Source organism: Balearica regulorum, chromosome 15 (genome assembly GCF_011004875.1).
Source record: "Balearica regulorum gibbericeps isolate bBalReg1 chromosome 15, bBalReg1.pri, whole genome shotgun sequence".
Classification (NCBI taxonomy): Eukaryota; Metazoa; Chordata; class Aves; order Gruiformes; family Gruidae; genus Balearica; species Balearica regulorum.
The window spans coordinates 1,540,006-1,563,496 of NC_046198.1; the positions used below are offsets into that span (position 1 = coordinate 1,540,006).

A 23,491-nucleotide genomic window follows, 5' to 3' on the forward strand; every position below is an offset into this window, starting at 1 on the left:
CGCCCGCCAGAGGGCGCTCCCGCCGCCCGCCCTCCCGCTCAGCGCCCGCCAAGATGGCGGCCTGCGGGGCGGCGGGGGCCGCGGGCGGGGGCAGCGGGAGGCGGCGGCCGGGGCGGGCGGTGGTGGCGGCAGCGGCGCTGGCGGCGCTGGGCTGGCTGCAGGCAGCGCGCGGCGCCGGGTGAGTGTCCGCGCGGGTGCCCCGGGCGGTGCCAGCCCTGCCGTCCCGGTTACGGGGGTCCCTAACCGGCCGCTCCTCTACTGGGGCTCTCGACGGGCGCCGCCGAGCCGGTGCCCTGAGGTCGGCTCGGTGGCGCAGGTACTAAGCGGGACAGCCCCCCTTCACCCGGGGTGGGTTGCAGCGGTACCGGGGACTCCCGGGTGTCAGGGGAGCGGCGGGGCCCGGGGTGTCGGTGAGGCCCTTCCCGCCTCACCGGGTGCCGGGCGGCTCCTGTCCTGCCACGTACGGCCCAGCCGGGGCAGCCACCGGGCAACCGGCTCTTCTCGTTGCAGGAGCCCCCCCAGCGACCCGCTGCTGCAGCCCTACTTCCCGGCCCGGCACGGCCCTCGCCACCACCACCGGCACGTCCGAGACTGCCAGCCCCTCAAGTACGGCAACGTAACGCACCAAACCTGGCCCAGCGACAACGGGACGGGCGGCCCAGTGGCTACCACCAGAACGTTTGTTTCTTACGTCCCCTCAGGGGGCGAGGACCGCAGGGCGGTCTATGGCCACTTCACTTTCGTGAGGAACCCCCTGAGGACCTTCTCCGTGCTGGAGCCGGGCGGCACGGGAGGCTGCCAGGCTCACCGCAGAGCCCCCGTGGAAGAAACCGCAAAGCTCGGGAAGTGTCTGGTGGCCCAGAACGGCGGGTACTTCGACATGAGGACCGGAGAGTGCCTTGGGAACGTCGTGAGCGATGGAAAGCTGGTGAGAAACTCTGGAGGCCTGCAAAACGCTCAGTTTGGCATCCGGAAGGATGGCACCATGGTGTTCGGGTAAGAACTTGGAGGTTCCTCCTGAAGACTGGTAGGCATTGCTGCGGCAGGGAGCACTGCCCGGGCGCTGCCTCCTTGGCCTCTCCTAGGCAGAGAAGGATGCTTTGAACACTGAAATTAGGGATGTCCTACCTCTACCCACTGAGCTATCTCTCTGGCCATTGGCATTTTTTCCTAGGATGAAGAGAAGCTGGATAAGTTACTCTGATGATCTCTAGCTGCTTAGGTTCCTGTGTCTCCTCTCCCAACATGGTACACTTGATTATGGTAGAAGGGGTAGAGGTCTCTGTCCTCCCCAGAGAGCAGAGGCAGAGCGGACTATGTAGCTGCTGTGGCTGTAGTACAGGAACGCTGGGGTTGGAAGGGACCTCTGGACGTGCCTCATCCAACACCCTGCTCAGCACAGCATTAGGTGGAGCAAATTGCTCAGGGCCACGAAGCTGATCCGAGGGCTGGAGCACCTCTGCTGTGGAGACAGGCTGAGAGAGTTGGGCTTGTTCAGCCTGGAGAAGAGAAGGCTCCGGGGAGACCTTAGAGCCCCTTCCAGTCCCTGCAGGGGCTCCAGGAAAGCTGGAGAGGGGCTGGTGACAAGGGCAGGGAGTGACAGGCCAAGGGGAATGGCCTGAAGCTGCAGGAGGGGAGATGGAGATGAGATGTGAGGCAGAAATCCTTCCCTGTGAGGGTGCTGAGGCCCTGGCACAGGGTGCCCAGAGAAGCTGTGGCTGCCCCTGGCTCCCTGGCAGTGTTCAAGGCCAGGTTGGATGGGGCTTTGGGCAACCTGGGCTAGTGGAGGGTGTCCCTGCCCATGGCAGGGGGTGGAAACTGGATGGGCTTTGAGATTCCTTCCAACCCAAACCAGTCTGGGATTCTATGTCCAGCCAGGTTTTGAACATCTCTGAGGATGGAGACTCCACAACCTCTCTGGGCAAACCCGTTCCTGTGACTGACCGCCCTTTACAGTAAAAAAGTTTGTCTTAAGTAGAAATCGAGGCACCTCTGGGATTGCCAGTGCTCTGCTGTGTTGCCTTTTCAGCAGATACCAGGATGGTTAAAGTCCCCACTAAGTGCCAGGGCCTGTGAACAGGAGGCTTTTTCCAGTTTTCTGAAGAAGTTCTTGCCTACTATTTCCCGACCAGGCAGTCTGTGTCGGACACCAACCATGACATCACCCACGTTGATCTGCCAGAGCTCTAATCCTAACCCGTAAGCCCTCAGCCAGCTTGTGGTCAGTGCCCAGGCAGAGCTCCAGGCATTCCCGCTGTTCTCTCATGTAAAGGGCAGGGGCTCTCACTTCTCCCACCGCCTTCCCTGACTACAGGCTCTTCCTAAAGACCCCGTATCCATCCATTGTGCAGTCTACTCCCACGCACTGTCCCGCCATCTCTGCCTGATCCCAGGGAGGTTAGAGCCCCGCAGCTGTACAGACCTCCGATTGCTCCTGTTTGCGCCTGTACTGCTTGTGGTACTGTACAACTCCGTGTAGGCACCCACTCTGATTTTCCAGGAAGAGGGCGAGAGCTTCCCCATAAGTCCTCTCACCGCTTCCTTAATTGTGTGCATATGGCTGAGCTCGCCTTTTGTTTATATTCTCTTGTTGTTTCAAGTTCTCTTGTCCATGTCACACTGCAGCCATTGCTTGCCACCCTGGTCTGCCATTTCCTCACCTGACAGGGGGTGATTATCTCCCTCCTGTGTCGTTCCTGGTTCAAAGCTCTCCTCACCAGGTTGTCTCTTCACAGAAGTTCCTTTTGCCTCACTTGGTCCTGAGGATGCCATCTCTGCCAGTCAGCCCTCAGAGAGGGTTCTATCCTTGTAAAAGCCGAATTCCTGGTGACAACATGAGCTGTGCTACTGCACATTGACCCACAGAACCCACGCACTGCTTCTCAAGCCCCTCCTCCTCACCAGCAGGACTGAGGAGAGGACCACCTGGGCCACGCTCAGCTGTCACCCCCAGAGCCACACAGTCACTCATGATATGCTCCTGGCTTCCCCCAGCAGTGCTGCTGGTGTCTCTGTGGAAGAGCAGCAGGGGGTAATAATCTGGGGGCTGGAGAAGCCTCCGCAGTCTTCCCACACCATCCCAGATCTGAGCCCCAACACAAACCTCCCTAGCGAGGTTAGCAGGTGGGGGCTCTGCCCCCCACAGCGAGGAGCTTCCCCCCCATCACTCCCCCACCTTCCCCAGTGCTGCTGCAGGGTTCGGGCTCGGCTGGCACAGACGTAGCATTTCACAGAGCTCCCAGCCCCTTGCTTGCTCCCCGAGCACTGAACCTGGGTGGAGAAGGAGCTCCCTCCTGGTGCCAGAGCTCGCAGACTTCCAGCCATCATCATCATCACAGTATTTGCCACCCCAGTGACCAGATCCTGGGTGCTCCTTCTGGGCATTGTGGCGTTCAGGGTTTTGTTTCTGCAGGCTGTTAGGGAAGATCTGTCCGTCTCTTTCTCATCATTGGAGTTCTGTGTCCAGTTCTGGGCTCCCCAGTTCAAGACAGAGAACTACTGGGGAGAGTCCAGCGGAGGGCTGCAAGGATGAGGAGGGGCCTGGAGCATCTCTGGTATGAGGAAAGGCTGAGAGAGCTGGGGCTGGTTAGCCTGGGGAAGAGAAGACTGAGAGGGGATCTGATCAACACTTATCAATATCTAAAGGGTGGGTGTCTAGAGGAAGGGGCCAGACTCTTCTCAGTGGTGCCCAGTGACAGGACGAGGGGTAACGGGCACAACCTGGAACAGAGGAACTTCCATCTGAACATGAGGAAAAACTTCTTCCCTCTGCGGGTGACCGAGCACTGGGACAGGCTGCCCAGAGAGGTTGTGGAGTCTCCTTCTCTGGAGAGATTCCAAACCCGCCTGGGCACCATCCTGTGCGACCTGCTCTGGGTGATCCTGCTCTGGCAGGGGGTTGGACGAGATGATCTCCAGAGGTCCCTGCCAGCCCCCACCAGTCTGGGATCATCCCTGCTGCTGCACAGGATGCAGACCTCCTCCCACAGCTCCTTGTCTCAGCAGCACACACTAGGATGCTTTCCCTTGGCCCCAGCTTCAGCAAGAGACACCAGCTATCCCTGCAGCCCGAGTGCTGCCTTCTCCCTCCACAGCGTGGGATGAATCGAGGTGTCTGCTGTGCTGGGGCCACCACAGACTTTGCCCTCTGCAGAGTTTCCAGCTCTCCACCGCACCAGCCAGCGCATCCCTTGGCTCCTGGGAGCTGTGGTCACAGCCTGGCTGTTGTACAGGCCTCTTCTGGGCAGCAACTGAAAGGGTGTGTGACACTTGAATCAGCTGGAGACAAAAGCTCGAAGCACCCTGTGATGAGGAATAGCTGACACAGGAACTGTTAGTGCTTGCTGGAAGTAAAAGCCCCTGGTAGCTCCCCTTCCCCAGCAGCTGCAGGCACCCAAAGGCCCTAGAAGGGTTCCCAGAGGTTCTTACGGTCTCAGAAGAACGAGAAGCAGTCTGGAGGCTGCTGCGTCTGTTGGCTGCATTCTCCACCCTTCTGCTAGCCCACTCCCACGTGCCCTCAGCTCAGCAAGGTCCCAAGCCAGGGCTTTAGCATGCAGCAGTTCTCTGACAGCCCTGAGAACCAAAACGTGACGTTAGAAATAGCTTTGGTGTAAATAATTTGGACTGTCAGGGCAGTGAGAAAAGTACTTTGCACTATATGGTCATCAGCAGGATGGTGCACCAGGGCACATTGTTGTCTCCCACCTAGCAAAGATGCTGCCTCTGCCACCCAGACACTGCAGGCTTTAAAAGCTGCCAGTTGATTAGTCCAATTAGTCCGTGCTCAAGCTGTGTGTGATTTGATCCATTTTCAGCTGTGTTCATTGTGGTCCCTTCCATGGGTAAAGGGATTTCTTTTGGCACATTTTCCATTCAGGTATTTTCAATTACACTTTTCTACGAAGCACAAAGCTTTGTTCAGCTGCGGTCCTGGATACTAAAAAAACCAAAAGTTGAGCATCCAGCTCCCACAGGACATGTCTGGAGTGCGCGGAGTGATCAGTTTTAAACCAAAACCCACTGGCAGAGCTTACGGCGAAAGCACAGCTTTCAGCCCCAACCTTCGCTGCTGTCCTCTCCTGCCAGTTGCAAACATCTGGCATGGGCTTCTGATGAGGCAGGTGTTACTCAGCACCCTCATTCTTGAGAGAAGAACATCCCTTGGGATATTCACACAACGCCCGATCATGGAAGTGGCTGCTGAGCAATCCTTTTACTGTCTGACTCTTCAGTGAAAGGTTTTGGTGTCTGGAAGAGCCAAGGAAGTTCTTTCCCAGCCGGAGGGGAGCGGGCAGCGTCCAGCAGTGTCTTCCCTCAGCGCAGCTGTAGGCAGGCTGGATGCTGTTCCTGAAAACCCTCTCTAAAGCTGTTTGGTGTCACTTCTGCAGAATGGAAGCTGACAGACAGCGAGATGTTACAGCTGCTTCCCCAGATCCCTGAGTGTTTGGCAACGGCTCTGCCCTCGTGCTCTGCCAGATGCTTTTTGCCCTTATTATCCTGGCTCGGGTCCACTGGCCACGTTGTTGGCAGGAGTTGTTTCACACACAGTGGCCTGGGACCATCATTAAATCATTAAAACTGCCAAGTTTTGTGCAGAATAGCAGAGAACACGGTCCACTCTGGCTACTAAAGTGATGTTTTGCACTGCTTGGCCTCTAGTTTTGGATGTAGCTAGCCTTCATTCGGCCACCTCCTCCCCTTCTCACGCCTCCTGGAGCTGCTGGCAGCAGCAGAGGCTTTTACACGACACTGCTGTGACTGTGGGTAACCCCTCCTGCTCTCTCTTTCCTAGTTACCTGTCTGAGGAAGATGTCTTGGATCAAGCAAACCCTTTTGTGCAGCTTGTGAGCGGAGTGGTTTGGCTCCTAAGAGATGGAGAAGTGTACATCCATCAGAGCCAAATGGCTGAGTGCGATGAAATTCAAACCACAGGTAAGTATCACAAAGCCCAGCTTCAGCCTGGCTATAGGTTGTCCTTCTGGTGGGGCTGTTGGAAGGAACAGTGGAAACTTACGTTGTCTAGTTGCAGTTTGCTACTCACTCAAGAGGTCTACGTTTCTTCTGTGCTGCTTTATCCCGGGTCTGCGACAAGTGCAGTAGGGAGATAGGCCGCCTGCAAGATGAGGGCACACTCGCCTGTTCTGGGTTGTTGAATAGAATTTGCTGAGGGCTGCGAATAGCGCTGGTGTGGTTGGTATTAATACTTGTCCAGAGAAACTCAAAGCAGATGCCTCTTACAGGTGTTTAAAACTGAGGGCTTGTGAATCCCCGTCTTTGTCCCTGTGCCAGAGAAAAAGTTAACAAGAGTGGAAAACTTATTCCTGGATGGGCTTGGGTGAACAAGAGGAACCTGGACTCTGTTCTCATTGTGTCTCGGTTTAGATGAGCTCCTTGCTGGCAGCTGTTTTGCAGACAGATGTGTCTAAACGGCCAGTTCTATCACCCAGCTGGTACGTGAATTATTCCCTCTCCCGCACAGGAACCTTTGACAAGTTCATCAATGTGATATCAGCCAGGACTGCGGTTGGACACAACAGGCAGGGGCAGCTGGTCTTGGTTCATGTGGATGGACAGACAGAATCCAGAGGGTAAGGCCGGGGTCGTGGTCAGGGCTTGGGGCGGGTGCAAGATCTGTCTTTAAATTCTGTCACTGGAACTGGGGGGGCTCTGCAGCTGCCAGCTATAATCCGTTTCAAGGCAGAGACTTGCAGAGGTCAGTTGGTGACACCGCTGTTGGGCGTCTTTCCCAGCATACCTGGGATAGGAGAGCTTCCCCCGCCACCCAGGAGAGGCACCAAGCTCTAGTCCTGCAGGTTCATTGAAGTCAAAGAGCACAAACGAACAACTATTTGCTTTTGCAGGGTCAACCTCTGGGAAATGGCTGAATTTTTGAAGAAACAAGGAATCATCAATGCCATCAACCTGGATGGTGGAGGGTCTGCAACACTGGTCTTAAACGGGACCCTGGCAAGCTACCCGTCTGAGCACTGGTAGGTGCTGGCGGCACGTATCCGGGGCTGCAGAAATAACCGCGCGGCTCCCGTCAGCGCGCAGAGCTCGGTCCCACCCCTCTGCTCTGCGAGGGCGTCAGTCTGTGCTGCCAGGAGTTCACAATGTAAAGGCGAGTCACAGGTTTTGAGGGAGAGAGCGACTCGAAAGGGGATTAGGGGCTACATGTTTTTCTCCAGGGTTAAAGTTTAGCTGTTTTCAGACATGCAGCAAAGCTGTTGCCATGACTGAGTGGCCCGATGTGGGAATCAGATACGGAAGCGGCTCTTCGACCAGGAGATTCAGAGCTGCACAGTTACAGGAGTTAGCAGAGATCTGTCAACAGCTTATTATCATGGAAGAGAAACATTCACTTGGAGACCCTGCCCTGTCTCACGTGAGGGTACCTAAAGAACTTTGAATTTAGCTTTTCAGTCAATTCTGACTGTAAACATGAAGGGATTTTAAATTCAGCTTGCAGTCGACAGCAGAAAGCCAAGTGTTGCTATAACTGCAACGACGTCACTTATATCAAAGCAAATAATGCTCAAGAAAAGGTGTGTTGAACGCCTAAGTTAGGGAAGCTGAGCCTGCTTAAAGGGAGATTTTCCTTGTGTGTTGCTTTCTGTAATTCCGTGTTTGAAGTGATTCTTTCCAATAGGAGTTAATGCTTAGTTACAACATTGACTCAAATCTAGTTTTATATTTTCCTATTATTAGTGTTCTCATTTGCTAACATGAATCAGGATGAAAATTTATGGATATTTACTGGTTTGGCGTAGGGCTGGGAGCAGCGCAGTGCTTGCACGCCTTACGGGACCCGTCTTCTGTCCCCAGCTCCTTTGACAACATGTGGCGCTGCCCTCGGAGCATCTCGACCGTTGTGTGCGTCCATGAGCCCGCCTGCGAGCCCGCAGACTGCAGCGGTCACGGGGACTGCGTGGAAGGGGAGTGCCGTTGCGCCGGGGGCTTCTGGAGGGGCCCAGCCTGTGACATTTTGGACTGCGGCCCTTCCAACTGCAGCCTGCACGGCATCTGCACCGATGGTGAGTCGCTGTGGTGCGCAGAGAAGACCTAACGCAGGGCTGTCCGTGGGTAGCTCTAGAGGAAGTGGGGACCCGGGCGGTGTGTACGAGGGCAATATTGCTTACCTGCCCACGAGGCAGCACGGTGGGGCCTGAGCGTGTCATGGTGTGCAGTCCCAGCTGGTCCACGGGGTCCTCTCCCGCCCTGGTGTGAAGGGGCGTAGCTCACGTGAACTGGCACCAGCAGCAGCCTTGGGAAGGTTTCCCGGCCCCGGAGCGCAGCCTTTTAGGGCTGCAGGTGCTGACAGTCTGGCCAGCCCGTGCCCTGATGTGGGGAGCTGGCTGGTGCGGTGTGCCTCAGCCCTTCGTACCTTCCGGGTGCACAGAGGCGCTCCCCCTTCCCTCCAGCATCTGAAGCAGCAGTGGAGATGGTCACAAGATGTTGTCTTTAGGAGACGGCAGCAGGGCTAGGATGAGACTCAGATCTGGAAACTGTGCCTGTAATAGGGCTGGAATTCAGACTCTGTGCCTCAGTTTCCCTTCCCGCCCCCCTGGGGTTGTGCTCCTGGTTCATTTGTAAATCTGCTGATGGGAAGGGCACTGTATTACACTGTATGACAAAGCAGCTGAGTTCTGCTCCCTCCCCTTATTGTTACTTCTTTACTTGACTCTCCTGCTTCACGATTTTTACAAGTGAGCAATTGCTACTCTTCCATAAACTTGTTTTGAATCTAGGGACTGCTGTAACGTGCCCCCCACCCCCCAGCTTCTGCTCTCCCATGCCTGCTCAATCCTGTTTTCCTGGTTTTTTTGCTACCTCCCTGGCTCAACTCACAGCCAGGGTTGTGCCAGTGACGTGACTGGGCAGAGCTCAGTGGGTAGAGGTGTTGTTCATCACTGACCCAGAGTTAATCTTTCGAAACCCAAGTGGCAGGAGGTTCTGCTGTGTCTGGCAGCTGGAGTGGGAGTGTTTGACCCTAACCCCTCTGTGAGCTCAGGATTCCTTTTCTGTGGGTTCCCTGGTAGAGGCAGGGAAAGTTTAGAGGACGCCCCAAGACGCAGATGCTCCTAATTTTAAGTACCTGCTATTTCCAAGTCTTTCCCTGGTGTTGTTAATGCTTGTTTGTGTTTGCACAGCTGGATGCCGGTGCGATGCTGGCTGGACCGGCAGCAGCTGCAGCGAAGGTAATGCTGACTTCCACTCCGCTTTTCACAGCTGGCAGCAGGACAGTGTGAACCACCCCCGGCTGCCTGCAGGGTGGTGGCTCCCCAAGAGGGAGCAGAGAAGGGAGAGGCTGCGCGGGGGCTGCCTCTTTTTGCCAGCGTGAGTTTAAGTGCAGACGGAGCATCTTAGGAGGGGCTCGGGGTGAAGCACTTTAAGCCCTTGCTCAAGGCACAGGCTCAGTGTCTGTTCTTTGAGCGCCTACCAACGCTCTCTGCCAGCGACTCCTCCGTTGGGTGTAAGCACGGGGTGGGATTGCTTGCCTTTGCGATGAGGGCCCTGATGAGATCTCTGCTCGTCTCCCGTAGCTTGTCCGAGCGGTTTCTATGGGGATGCTTGCACCCAGAAATGCCAGTGCCGCAACGGTGGCTCGTGTGACCCCATGCACGGAGCCTGTTCCTGCCCCGCTGGGTACTACGGCACCAGCTGCGAGCAAGGTAAGGGCTGCTCCAAATAACAGCCTGGGCTGGGGAGAGGAGCTTGTGTCACACCTGAACCGCCTCTCGTAGGCAAAGCAGGGGCGAGCTTGGCCAGACAGGCTCAGGCCCGAACCTCACAACCTGCCAGCTCGCCCGTCATCCCCAAACAGGCTGAAAAGAAAAGGAGGAAGCAGAGAGGAAAGAGAAGTTTTCTTTGTCATTAGAAAAGCGTGGATGCCTGGCTAGTCTCTGCCCCAAAACCCACTTTGCTTTCCTAAGCACGTGAGCGTAGAACATGAAAACCCGAATACCCTTCGCCTGAGGGTGTTGCACCAGCCCTGCCTGTAGCTGGAGCTTCAGGTGATCTAAGTCAGCGACTGTGAAATGCTCTGAAGGGCTGTTCGGGCTGACAGCCTCCACACTCCGGCTGTGTATGTGCTGGTGCTACCAGAGCCAGTGATGTTCTCGATTGTGTAACCACGCCAGCTTTTCTGAAGCACTCGAGGCCCCCGTGCATCTGACTGAACAGCCTGCTCTGGTGACAGAACAACTTAATTACAGCGTGGGTGTGAACTTCTTGTGTGCACAGTTACATTAGCGATGCTTTGTTCCCAGCCTTGGAACTCTCAGCCAGCCCAATTCCTGTTTTACAAAACCTTCTCATTGACTAAACAAACCAACAGCAGTTAACCCGCAGTTAACTCACAGTTTACTCACAGTTTGGTGCTTTCGGGCTGCTGGAGGAAGCAGGGTGGGCAGGCAGGACAGCTTTGTCAGGCTGCAGGAAACCCGGGGCCCCGGCTGCTCAGCGCCGTGGATGCGTGTACTCAGACACGAGCACTTGCTTCCCTTTGGGAACGGGCCGCTGCTGCCCCCTCCACCTCCGCTTGCCAGCCAAATGGCGGGGCCATAGTTCAGGTGTTGCAGGGAGAAAAACCGCAGGGGAAGCAAAGTGGCCAGAGATCGCCATGCAACACGAATACCTCAGCGAGATGTAGGCGAGGTCGGAGCCTCTCCTAAAGCTCAGAACGCACCCATCCTGCCTGAGCTGGGGAGGAAACAGGCACGGCGGAGCCGTGGCGACAGACAGGATGGTTTTGGAGCACGCAGAGCTTTGGTGATGACCGACTTCTTTCTCATGGATTCCCTAGAGTGTCCCATGGGCTGGTATGGACCGAACTGCCAGAAGCCCTGTGCGTGTGAACACGCGTGTCCCTGCGACCGGGAGACAGGCAGCTGCAACGTCACCTACGACTCGGCCATACAGGACCAGTTAAACAAAGGTACCTCTGACTGCAGGGGGGTGGTTAAAAATTAAAAAAAAAAAAAAAAAAGTTAGAAAAGCAGCTTTGGTGCATGATGTTCTGTTTGCTCAGTTACCAAGTAATTCCACCCTTTGTCAGTGGAATCCGACAATTTGACACCTTCCCCCTAACACTGCCCCTCTTCCCTCTGTTCTTTTTCAGCTGGGCAGTGTTTGGCTTCCCAGAATAAGGGAAGGAGCAAAAAGTTCTCTCTGTCAGAGTAAGTGTGTAATACTCATCATCTACGTGTACACACACACACACACACACAGTCTATGCCAGCACTTGCTCACCGATGGAGTCGTTCAGCTCCTGGCTGCCAGCGGGTCAGACCTGCTGTCGCGTTGCCTGCAGCGTCCGCGTTCTGACTTCGTTCTATCTCGCGCTGGGAAAAATGAGGAGAGGGAAGGCGAGGTGACAAAAATGGAGCTGAAGCCCCATCCGTGGCAGCTCGTGCTCTGACCCTGGCGCTCTGCAGCTTACAGTTAAGCAAGACCCACTTTCACTCTCACCCTGCACGTGCAACAAAAGGACAAGGACAGGTCTGAGGCTGGAGCACGGCTCCTGCAGCACTGGTGAAGCTGCAGCCGCTCTGCAGGCACAGGCTGTCCCAAAGCACGTTCTCACCTGCCCGAGAGCACAACCACCAGCTTGTGGTGACAGAGAAGGGAGTACAAACCTTGAGAAGTCATTTGCACACTGGGAACGTGTGAAAGCAGGTCGAGATATTTTACTTACATGGATTTTTCTTATATCTGACAGAAAAACCTGTGTCTCTGTGACTTCTGTCTTGGCTCTGCTGCTCGTGATCAGCGCCCTGGGAAACGCAGGCCTTTTTCTCAAGGCGCGGTCAGAGAGGCACCGTGAGAGCGGCCGCTATCTCTACCAGCCCCTGAGGGAGATGAACGGGGAAGCCAGTCACCCCTCCACATCTGCTGCCTGCGAGCCAGAAGATCCCCAGGACCAGAGTCAGGCGCTCCTCCAGAGTCCCGGATGAGAAGAGATGAGGTATTTTACTCCGCACTGACTCCGTTCAGCCCCAGGACGTAAAACCTGTGTAACCCAAGAGCAGCTCAGGAAACTGCCTCATTTCTGGCCTGGCTTCCCTCCCTTCGCTGCTCCAGCTGGAGCAAACAAGGCTGAGAAATGAGCTGCCATGAGAGGATGCAGGGCACAAGCCACAGGGCACAAGCCACAGGGCCAGCGTCCACATGCACAGGTGGGTGAGGGAGTTCTGCAGGGGGAAAGGAGAAGGGCTGGTTCCTTCCAGTGCTTGAGGGAAACAGGTGAGGGGTGTAAGCCACAGGCACTGCAGGAAGGTCCCTTCTCACCCGAGCAATAGTAAATAATTTTAAGATGCAGAATAAATTGCCTCTAGCATAAAGCTAGGCTTAAGGAAGCTGGCCTAAGGGTGGTGTAGTCTGTAATTATCTGCCCTTCCCTGGTAAGCTCAGACTTTTGTCAGAAAACTGAAAAAAGAGGTTTAAAATGTTGCAACAGGTACAGCACACGATAAAACCACAGCATCCCTCCTCCTGCCCACCATGGTAGGCTCAAAGGCTGACTTGCACCTGACTTTCTTTACCTGGCCTATACTGACTGCAGGGCCAGAGTGTTTTCTTAGTGAATCCTTACTCCTAGGAGTAGTCTTCATGAGCACTGCAGTTTTGGTACAGTACAGCAACGTAAAAAGCCTTTTCAGTTAAAAATAAGAAATATTCATTCTTGCATTCTCTTGTACCTCCCAGAAGCCATTGTGGGCAGCTACTGAGGGTGAGCTCTCCCACCGGGGAAGGGAGGAGACAGCAGCAGCATGACACCACCGGCCCCGATGAGCCCCTGCTGCCCTCGGCCAGCAGGACACCGCTGCAGTGGCCCTTGCTCGCTGCTGCTAGAACCACGCTTCCCTCCTCCAAGGGAACGACTGCCAGCAGCGAGCTGGGACCCCCACCGGTGCGTGCTTCAAGCACCCCAAGGTATCTCAGCTGGAAAGCAGACATTTTACTGGAAGACATCTTTGCACAAGGTATTTAAAAAAAAAACAACCCCAAAACACACCACAAAACCAATGTATTTGAGTTCGCTTCCACGTGAGGGAAGACCTGCCTTTAACGCGCCACTTTAATGCTGCAAAGGGGGGTGGGGGGGTGTGAAAGCCTGTCTGAGCCTGAACATTAATGTTTTTATGCACTCTGTTTGTATCTCTCCAAGGATATGTAATTTCTGTGCCACTGTTGGCATCAAATCAACCTGTAAATCAAGATTCTATTTTTTTATTATTTACAGAAGAATATTTGAAACTTGAATAAAGTCTATTAGTAACAACTGCCTGAAACTCAAATTCCTAACACCCAGTTGCAGAAGGAAGACACACTCCTTGCCCAGTTCATCTCAGCTGGCCATCGGAACCCAGTGGGCCCTTTGTATTTTAAATAACCAACTGCACTGCAGGATGTGTTGTACCAGCCTGCTCTGTGGTATGAAAATAAACAAAAAATGCTGGTTCTACAGGAAAAAATAAGAATAGTTAAAAAGGAGGAATAACTGAATATAAGCAAGACCCCCCCTCTGTTTCCATGGGTAAAGAGCAGCAGACACACTTCAGTTTTCAGAGTTCAGCACAGTTTGAACGGTTGCATCAAACAATCAGACATGTTCTTTAAAGATGCTTTATTTCCAACATACAGAAACATACAGCTCCTACCAGAACCTACAAATACCGTAACTAAGTACATCTGTTGTCAAGTAACAGGTTACAAAGCACTCTGTGTTTGCTAGTGTGCTCTTAAACAATGTTTGGGGGTTTTTTGGCTGAGAAGAAAAAAAAAAAAGGACCTTCAATATCTAAAAATGAAGACAGCTGCAAGGGAGAGAAAGTGCTTAAAAAAAAATTAATGCCCATTTAACTTATGTATGTAACTAATAGCTTGGAAGTGGATGCTGATGTCATTAAAAGCCAATGCATGTCACATGATTCCAATTTAGCCTTCCAAGAGAGAAATAATCAGGTATAAGAATTATCACAAACATGTTGGAGGAATATTAAAGCCAATAGCATGCAGGAATCTTTGACAAGTGCTTGTCAATTTTAGTCCTTAAGAGTCCAATAACTCCATTTCTTGCATTGTTTGGCTCACAGTATAAACAATTCGGATATTAAAGAGGTGTGAGCTAGTAAAATGCATTTTGAAATAGGGGATTTGTGACTCCAGCACGGCTGGCCTTAGCAACTGCGTCAATACACAGCAGCTTCACAGCCCAGCTGAGCAGTTCGGCTCACCACTTCCAACCAGGAATTCTGAGCTGCAGTGTTACAGATTTAAGATGACTGGATTTTCACAATATTTTGATGAGTAAACCAAATTGGGATAATAAGTTCTTATTAGAAGTTGGGGTTTTTTCCTGTTCCTGAAAGGGAATTGATACAACTAAAGTGGCTGCCGCAAGACTGAAGCGAGACCTAAGACAAAGCTGTGTCAGAACGTCCGTACACGTATCTGCACAGCCAGAGCGACTGTGGTCTCCCGGAATTCCCTCACAGCAGGACAATCAGGACTGCTCTTTCCCCAACAGAGAGTACAGGAAGCTGAGAAACAACCAGCACACGCTCAGTTCCTCCCTGCCGACGGTGTAAGAGTGCGTTCAGTTCACAGCTTAACCCTTGACATGGGTCAGTGGTAAAGCAGCCAGCGCTGCTGCTTCCTCACCTTCCTGGCTAGAGTCTCCCTCAGCCCCTCCTCAAGGCTAAGCTGTTCTGTCTACAGCAGGTAAAAAAAACAAAAACCTTTTCAAACCTGAAAGACAGCAATATGTTCAGCCAAAATGACTGCGTTACTGCATTCTGGCTTTGCCCCAAGTCTAGTCTGACATCCACCTTCGCTGTGTGCGCACTGGTGACGTGCTCTGTTGGCCTTTCCCAGTCCTGCATCCCTGCTTCCTGCCAGGGAGTGGCGGGATGCGGCAAACCTGTAGAAATTGCTAAGAATAAAGGTTTCACATATGGCCATATTTAACTGTAAACAATGGCGCAGCACTTTGCACCTCCAGCATGGCAGCCTTTCTCTTGAGATCTCATATCGCACGTTAAACACGGCAACAGCTCTGAGGTAGGTATTGTGTTTTGCATACAGAACATTTGAAAGAGGGGAAAGCCCCAATTTACTGAGGAGCTGGGTTTAAGTACCCAGCTAATTACCTGAACACAGCCCCAGCTCAACGACTTCACTGAAGAGCAGCTGCTGGGATGGTGCTGGGGAACAGGGAGGGCTTTGCTGCATCTCTAGCTCAGCACCCAAAACTGGAGTCCATTTTGCAAGGTTCTGGCTTACAAGATTTTTGAGAGCCGAGTGGCTCCCAGGGAGCCAGAATCCAGAACCCTCCCAGTCTCAACTCACAAGAGGTTGCTGTGAAGACGACAGCGCATTTTATTTTCTAAAGCGCACTGACATCATTTTAGCGGGGGGGGGGGGGGGGGGGGGAGACGTGTTTTAGAAGAATTCGGCTTCTCTTGTACCTGCAGTTCACAAAGTCAGGTTTAAAAAGCACAGCACAGCACCAGCCACAACATCCAGGCTGTTGCTCTCTTTCTCCTGTTACCTTAACATTCAGGGGGAAAAAAATAAAATCCATATTGGATTATTTACATTGCTAGCCAAGTAAATTGGTAGGTGAAACCACCCAGGTGATATTGCTTAAAATTGATGAGAGCTCACAAGCTGCTTCCCAAACCAAAGCATGCAGCAATCTTGTGTGGGGCAGCAGAGCAGGACCCAGAGGAAAACCAAGGGGTTTACTCTTACTGGTGGGAGGAGAACAGCACATGTCACATTTTAAAATAAATAAAAAATACCCAATGCAACAGAAGGTATTCTTAACCAGGGCAAACCATGGGAAAACAGGGATGTTACCACCATGGGACGTGACCAACCACATAAGAAGCCACAAGAAGCTGAAATCTTGAAACAGCAGGGGAGGAGGCAGCTGGGTTTGCTCTCGATGCTTTGGCAGTCAGTTTGAAACTATTTCTAGCATCAGAATTAGTTACAGGTAAGGGATTTTCCATGAGGGATACACACATGCACTTTCAATTCCAGAACTCTTGATTTTCCAGAGCAAAGGTAGCAGGTCTCCCTCTCTATCAGGCTGCAATCATGCTGAGGTGCCAGAGACAGAAGTTTCCTTCACCTGGGAGAAATGGGGAAGTCCACAAAACTGGGGAATTCTCTGACATCAGAGCTTTCCCGGAGGCCAGTTCTGCTCTCACAGTGAGAGATGCAGGGTGGGAATTTCCTTGGCTCCACTCCTTTAAAAAAAACTCCAAGCAACTTCCACAAACAAATCAAGTTCTTCATCCTGTATTGTTCCAAATATTAGGCCTCTTTTCTCCTTTGTCAATGCTTCAAAATTAATTAAAAAGCAAGGTTAGAAGGAACTACTTTACACCTATGTTTTTCTTAGCTGCACAGATTCCATCAACCTTAATAAAAACATGGTGAGAGGGAGAGAAACCCTGAGCCTTTACTGAGGAAGATGGCCCTGGATACACGGAAACCACGCTTCCACCTCCACCTGGGCTTCCCCCACCCCACAACCAGACAAGCACAGGGATAACTCTGCTACCCAACCTGACCAATGGATCACCAGCAGCTTTGCTACACATCTAATCTCTGGAATGATCAGTGGAGATTACGGACAAACACAGTATTTTGGGGTGTGTCACAACAATGCACTATCTTCTTACAACTCCTGAACCCAATCCTTGCTTCTTAGGGTTTAGAAACGTCCCTCTAGAGTCCAAAAAGGATTGGACTCAAACCTTACCCTGCAGGAAAAGACGACGCACAGCCCTTACCCCAAATGCTCTGTACAGTACAGCCCTTTACGCAAGAACATCCAGTGATCACGAAAGATTAGAACCTAAATAGAAAGATTTCTTGGGATTGAAGACAATCAGTTATTCCTTTCTAAAGCAAAGTTCGTCCCATTAAAAAAGGTGACTAATTTAATAAATAGTCATTTCTGAAATTATAAATAAGTTAAAAATTAATTTTAAATAAGCTAGTATTTGAATAAATATATTTCAGTAAGTGCTTAAATACATACATGCCTTTTTTTTAAGTTTTCTCTTCAAGTTAACTTATGTTTTAAAGACGCAAGTTCTATAATACTGCCATAAAATTTTGTGCCTTCAGGAAATAAAATATTGCTTTTCTTAGCCCTTTATAATTTGATTCAGTTCCCATCCATTTTGACGAGATGGGTCAGATCTACTCATTATTGCTTGTAAACCTGAGGAAAAAGGAAAAATAGTCTTTCTTAAAGACGCTGTTTACTGGAGGCAGGTTTTCTGCCTGTACTTTCTAGAAAAATCATTGTGTCTCAGTGGGTTAAAAAAATCCAACACATTTCCTAATAGCATCCTCTCAGATTGGAAGAGGTTTTAGGTTTGACCTGGAACTAATTTCTGAAACATCCGATCTGTATTAAGGTTATTTACAGTTTGCTTCAAGTCCCTGCACCTGAAATGCCCACTTTACTTTCTGACATGTAATTGGTACCCTGGGCACCCAGAAAACTAGATTAGTTTTGCTACACATGAATAATCTAGTCCTACAAATCAAACAGATAAGGCAACATCAGTCTCCTCTACCACGCGTAGGAAAAGGACTGATTGGAAAGAGCCCTTTGAAGTTGAGCAATACACGGAGTCATGCAAACTGACATTCATCCAAAAAAACACAATTTGTGAAAAAGACTACGGAGAAGTAGGCATCTGATATAAAAATTTCTAAATCTGCCATTTAAATTGTAAATTTTTATGTTTAAAATAGCTCCCAGAAGGCGCTCTCTGTCCGAAGGGCTGCTACCTGTGGTCACACGAACGACTGCCTCAAAGCTCAGCCCCTGTAGGCTCTTTGGTCTGGTGCACAGATCAGCTCTGGGGCGGCCAGGAAGCCCGGAGCGATTTTTCCTTGCCGCAGTAGCCTCGGCCCTGCTATCTAGAAAGATGGGAGCTGCTCTGGGACTGGCTGGAAGATGTCGTTGCTCCACTCAGCTGGGAAAAGCCGCTGTTGCAAGATTCCAGGCTTGACATGGATCCCCTGGGATGGGAGAAAACAGATGCATTTCTTAGGAAGGCAGCTATTAACAGATAACTCTATACATCCGACAGGTCAACTTATACCTTATGACGTGTTTTATTTTTTATCACATCATTTTCAAGTTTGTTTCCAAGAATCCCAGCGTTCCCTTGCGTCATGGTGAAAAATCAGTCACAGACATCTTTTTTCTTAGCTACAGATACGATACCTTGTCTCTTGCAGTTATTCTAGGAGGGCGACGCAGCTGGAGCCTCTGTGGGGCTGCATTCCAGCCCCTGAGCAGAAAGGAAAAAAACTAAAGAGCGTTCCAGATGCAGTGCAGGTCAGTGAATGCGGCTGCCACCGCTAACGTGAGAGTTCCAGCCTGCTTAGCACAGGAGTCCCAGCACATCCATGGTCTTAAGCTCCTTCTGCCGAAAGCAGACTGGGTTCACCCGCAGCTGTGACTGCCTACTATTCCTGACACATTTTATGCAGGTAGAGCAACAAGGAACAGGTTTGAATGATCCGAGTGAGGAATGTGCTGTTGCTCTGACTCCACAGGATCTGGCCAGGTCACCACCTGCTCATCTGCAAGTCCGGTCTACCTAACTCTTCCTCCAGCTCCTAGGTCAAGGACTTGCAAAGTATTCAAATTCCTGGGTGATTTGAAAAATATTTTTAGCATTCAAGGAGGCTAGGCAAATCCTGCCAAGGTTGATACATTCACCTATTTGGAAAGCACTCTCCAAGTAACGACTGACATGCTTCTCAAGCACCAAACAAAATATGTATGAAATAGCCCAGCTGATGTTTGTTAAATTACTCCAAGAGTAACTTCTCAAAGTGTTCCCAAAGATCAAAAAAGCTCCTCAATCAAAAACCTCCCCCTCTTCAGGTAGCTGTAAGCAAGAACTGAAGCACAAATTCCATAGCCAAGGGCTCCCTTATTCCCTGCAGCACCACAGGAGATTCTTTGTGTGAAATGCCACCAAGCCTTTGTCCACCTAACATCCCTGATGAAGTGCACGCCCTGTGGAGCTCATTGGTGTCTGGATGTTTAACTCGCACCAAGTTGCACAGTAAATCCCCCCAGTAAGTCTCCTACCTGAAGTCCTTGGATGCAAGCACCTCGTAGTAGTATATAAGCTTGCACTTGTGACTGGAAACTTGCAGAGAGGCAAGAACATCATCCACCCGAGGGAGGCTAGTGCCAGAACAGGGCAGAGGGCCGTGCATTTTCCACTGGAGAATGTAAAAGCCAGGCCAGCGAGTCACATGAGATCCCTGGGAGAGAAAGGGAGTGCCATCAAGTGACTACCAGGTGTCTTAAAAAATAGCTGAATGACTTGGCAAAGTCAAAAGGAACTATCGAGCTGACTACTCAGGGAGCATGTATCATTCACTTATTTTATATGCCTGAGCCAAACCCCTGTAATGCTAATAAAAAATTAATTGAAAAGAACCTATTTTTTTATCATGTATTATGAAATCTCTTTCCAATTGCTTACTCTAAATCAGGACTGCAATAGCAGCCATTTTCACAGGAAATCCAGAGAATGACCACCACAACAACAACTTCTAAGCAATATACGACTTCCCACTCCAGTTCCTTCCCCTCCCCACCACCAGACCATTTTGGCATTTCTAGGACTGTAAGATCCATGCCAGGACTCAAACACATCTGACCTGGATGCTCTCTCCTTCCCGGCAAACCAGTGGAGATTCCATACGGCTGTAATCCACCCCAAGGACCCATGTCTTATCAATTAGCTGCGTATTGTCCCCAGCAGCAGAGGTACCAGGTAACGTGGCTTCTTTATGACTTGTTTCGGGAGCTCGTTTGGAGTGAAAGAGGCTGAACACCACATCTCCCTTTAGGATGTCAAAGTCCCAGGTGATGACTGATTCCCCTTCCAGAATCTCCACGACTATCTAAGAAGGGAACAGAACAAGGATATTTAAGAGAGTCAGGTCTTCAGATGGCAGCCAGCATATTCCTCCCCACTCTGCAAACATGCTTTTTTTTGGACATTCTCTCCTCTGATGACCCCCATCAGGGTGTTCCCAGTACACACCACCTTATATCACCACCATTACCATCCCAGCTACGCCACTGAAAATGGAAGCTGCACTATCCGAAGGGAAACCTAGGGAGCTTTATTTCCCCAAGGAGGGGGAAGAGACTGCATCTTACAGAAGATCAGGCCATAGCAGATACAAAAGACACTACTTCCCAAATCGCTGTTCTTCCACACTTCTAGCTGTTAGTTAGCCTTAGCCTTCCCAAGAAAGGCACGCTGCTGCTGAACCATCTCGTGCTCACACTTTGGAGCCCTTTGTTGTTCTAGTCAGCCTTAACAAAAGGAACACATCACTGATCCCAGTTCAGCGCCTCCTTCAGCCTTACAAAGCTTTAGTTTGTACCTCGTGTGGAGCTCCTTTGAGAACACTTGCAGAATGATAGATAGTTTCTGTCCATAACCGGATGTGATCAGAGTTCTCTGGCTCTTCATCTGTTTGATAAAGTGACTTGGGAACAAGCCCACCTTCTGGGACAGTACACTGGAAGAGTCAGACAAATACAAGGGTTCACACTCATCTAGTGGTAAAGTATCAATCATCTGTACCATCAACTCTTGCTGGCTGTCAGACACAAAGGATGAGACCCTCAGCTGGTATAAACTTAGTCCCACAGTGAACTCCTAAGTAAACTATAATGGTTTATCAAAGCTCCATTTAGAGAGCTGACTTCTAACCCCCTTCTCCAGCGCAGCATCACCACTTCATGGTGAAGTCTCCTATGCACAAGTTAACTGCACAGAGCAGTGGTATCCCAGCCAGAACAGAGGTTTAACCATCTTTCAGAAGGGAGTGGAAGGCCAGGGTGTTGAGGAGGGAATCGAAGGAGCTTGCACATTGCAGATTCCCCCCCTGCACAGCAGGGAGCAAAACTCACCATGCAGTCTCCTCCCAGGAAGTCTGGGATCACCTCTTTGTCCACGTAGTCTACCAGCCCTCCTGGACCCTGGTAGTTATTCCCACTGTAAATGAGGAACTTCTGCCTTGTGTTCTCATTGATAAAAGGACTGACCTGAAAAAAAAAAGCAGACAGAAGACATCACTACACTGAGTGAAATTAGAGACAACGTCTGCACCATCTTACGCAGATGCTTTAGGCACTAGACCAAAGACCTCACAGCAGGAATGCAGACCAGCAGCACTGCAGAGCTTCGCAACTCTGAATCACTTCCCCAAAGAAAAGGGTAACAAATGGAAAGCATACTGTATCCTCATCTCAATGTTTTCTACTTCATGTAAGATACATTTGCAGTCAGTGCATCACATATAAGCCTCACAAGAAATTTAACAAGCGTGTTCTTCCATTGCCAGAACAGTCAGCAGGCACCAGGCAGAATCATATTATTTATTATTACTCTTGTCCTCAGTGTCCTCCAGCATGAGATAAAAAAAAAATTTGTCTTTTCCCATTAACATGAAAACCCACCAAGTTTGGGCCACCAGCGCTGGCGAGGGCTTGCAGTTGAGGTCCAACATCCCCTCGACATACCCTGGTGGAACAACAGCCACTAGAATCAAGTGAGCTAGAGGAATGCTACAGCTTGCTCTGTAGCAGTGCTGTGGCCTCTTCAGGAGTTCAGCCACAAGATACCTGGAAGCTTTTCCCTCCCTAACTCTTCAAAAAAGCAGAACTTACGCCAACTGGAAGATTTAGCTATTTGTACATTTACAAGTACTTATGATCCTATGGTCCAGGTTTCACCCACCAGAGTCCAGAGCACAGGAAAAACCCTGGGTGCTCGCACTATCAGTAGTCTCCCCAGAGTTTCAGGGTAATTGTCCTCTACAACCTCAATTATCCGAAGTAGGGCCTTAACTCCAGGCCGCCAGAGGTGCCGCATATTTAGCCCTTCCAAATCCACCAGACATGTCCAGGATCTAAAACAAAGACGCAGAAAGAGACCTGTCAGAACTTCATTGCACAGTGGCTGCTTGGTTTACCATCCACAAAACATTTCGGTAACACCATAGCTTGTACAGGATCTAGTGAAGCCAACGAGGGAGACCAGCAGTTCCAATACAAAGTAGATCTCCGCTCAGGCACCAGACAGCCTGAATGCAGTTGAGCTTTTAGGTAAAACAGACACCCAACCCAAAAGGCAAGAACATATGCTGTCAGCGTGGAAGAGGGTGCCTTCAAAAATGCTGTTTAGCTTACTGTTAAAAATAATGCAAAAATGCATTTTAAATTAAAGTGGAATCTGGCAGACAGTTTCTGTATTAAAAAAAAGAATTTCAAGAATCCTTGCCAGAACCAGGACACTGGATTAAAATCACCAAGATAGTGAGATTAAATTCATCTGAAATGGGACGTGAAAAGATGTAAGGAAGGATCAATACTTGCTTTCATGTGAAGCTGTAACATTTATCTGCATTTACGACCACTATATATAGTACCCCAAGCCCAGGAACAGCCCGTAAGAGACACACTGCTGTCTGCCATTTATCCCTAAAGACATCATCTAAAACCTTCACAGAAGCATCCTTCTCACCATCTTGGTTCAAATTCTGTGCAGATACAAGAAAACTAACTATACTAACGTGATGGGGCGGCCAAAGACGTTGGTATTTTCCTCACATCTCTTTTGTCCTTCCTCGTTAATTGACAGAACCTGAAATCCAAGACAGTACAGACTAGGATTAGCCTGAGAAACCAGGCTAGCCCAGAGATCTTATTTCAAAAAATACAGAGCCCAGAAGTATACCAGTTTGAGAATTTACAGTGTGTAAAACAGAGAATAATCTACATAAAAAACTGCTTCTCTACTGAAAAGTTGTGCTGGCCATACAAGGTACAGATACTGAAAGTCTAAGACGAAATATAAGAGTCTCCAGATCAAATGTTATTAGCCAAGCTGCATGAAAGGGCCACGGAAAGCTTACAGCTAAACTGCAGATTATCAGAAAACATCTTTCTGGCCCATTCATATCATCACAACAGCTTCACTTCTGTCTCTGCATGAAGATGGAGAAGCAATGCCATGGCAAAGTCCAAGCCAACTTCGAGTTGCCACCCACGAAACACAGGAATTATTAGTGTCAGGCAGGTAGATTCCTGCTGCACTATGACAAGACTTCTAAACACCCCAAGGGAAACAGAGTTCCTCAGGTGAGAAAAGAGAGTACAACTCACATGTCGCAGCAGTGATTCCTCTCCCAGAGCTTTAACCAAACCTTTTGTGTCCATTTGGCCAAGACGAAGGATGTAGAGTGGTCGTCCATCTAAAGAGAAACATAAGGGTTTAAAGAGGGAAGTACTCTAGTCTCCCAGGCTATCACTCTAGTACCTTTTATAAAAGCTACATTAAACATTTGAAAAGGATAAAAAAAATCATATCCAAAGGCCATCCTACCAAAGAGACGCTGCTTTGCA

General features: G+C 50.4%; 2 protein-coding genes across 6 annotated transcripts in view; one reads left to right on the top strand and one right to left on the bottom strand.

Moving 5' to 3' along the window:
- Positions 1-21: 21 nt before the first annotated feature.
- Positions 22-13,282, top strand: NAGPA (N-acetylglucosamine-1-phosphodiester alpha-N-acetylglucosaminidase). The gene is made up of 12 exons (XM_075767271.1): positions 22-178; positions 511-996; positions 5,792-5,931; positions 6,479-6,587; positions 6,861-6,989; positions 7,825-8,033; positions 9,150-9,197; positions 9,543-9,671; positions 10,805-10,936; positions 11,120-11,177; positions 11,720-11,965; positions 12,706-13,282. Exons 1-11 carry the CDS (start codon positions 54-56, stop codon positions 11,952-11,954), a joined length of 1,800 nt encoding a protein of 599 aa, XP_075623386.1. The 5' UTR covers positions 22-53; the 3' UTR covers positions 11,955-11,965; positions 12,706-13,282.
- A 328-nt stretch (positions 13,283-13,610) lies between these two features.
- Positions 13,611-23,491, bottom strand: part of SEC14L5 (SEC14 like lipid binding 5) — a 41,344-nt gene continuing 31,463 nt past the window's right edge. For all 5 annotated transcript variants that reach the window (XM_075767506.1, XM_075767507.1, XM_075767508.1 and 2 more), the window contains 8 exons: positions 23,252-23,340; positions 22,660-22,730; positions 21,825-21,996; positions 20,996-21,130; positions 20,464-20,601; positions 19,726-19,971; positions 19,145-19,323; positions 13,611-18,057 (listed from right to left, as the gene is read on the bottom strand). In XM_075767506.1, the coding sequence (XP_075623621.1) occupies positions 17,952-18,057; positions 19,145-19,323; positions 19,726-19,971; positions 20,464-20,601; positions 20,996-21,130; positions 21,825-21,996; positions 22,660-22,730; positions 23,252-23,340 (1,136 nt within the window). In that variant the 3' untranslated portion in view covers positions 13,611-17,951. The remainder of the gene's footprint in view (positions 18,058-19,144; positions 19,324-19,725; positions 19,972-20,463; positions 20,602-20,995; positions 21,131-21,824; positions 21,997-22,659; positions 22,731-23,251; positions 23,341-23,491) is intronic.

What these genes read in the sequence shown, in the direction of transcription:
- NAGPA (XM_075767271.1), top strand. Translation starts at nt 54, where the DNA reads ATGGCGGCCTGCGGGGCGGCGGGGGCCGCGGGCGGGGGCAGCGGGAGG. An exon ending in CAGGCAGCGCGCGGCGCCGG is followed by an intron (nt 179 to 510) that starts GTGAGTGTCCGC and finishes TTCTCGTTGCAG; the next exon opens with GAGCCCCCCCAGCGACCCGC. An exon ending in CGGCAGCAGCTGCAGCGAAG is followed by an intron (nt 9,198 to 9,542) that starts GTAATGCTGACT and finishes CGTCTCCCGTAG; the next exon opens with CTTGTCCGAGCGGTTTCTAT.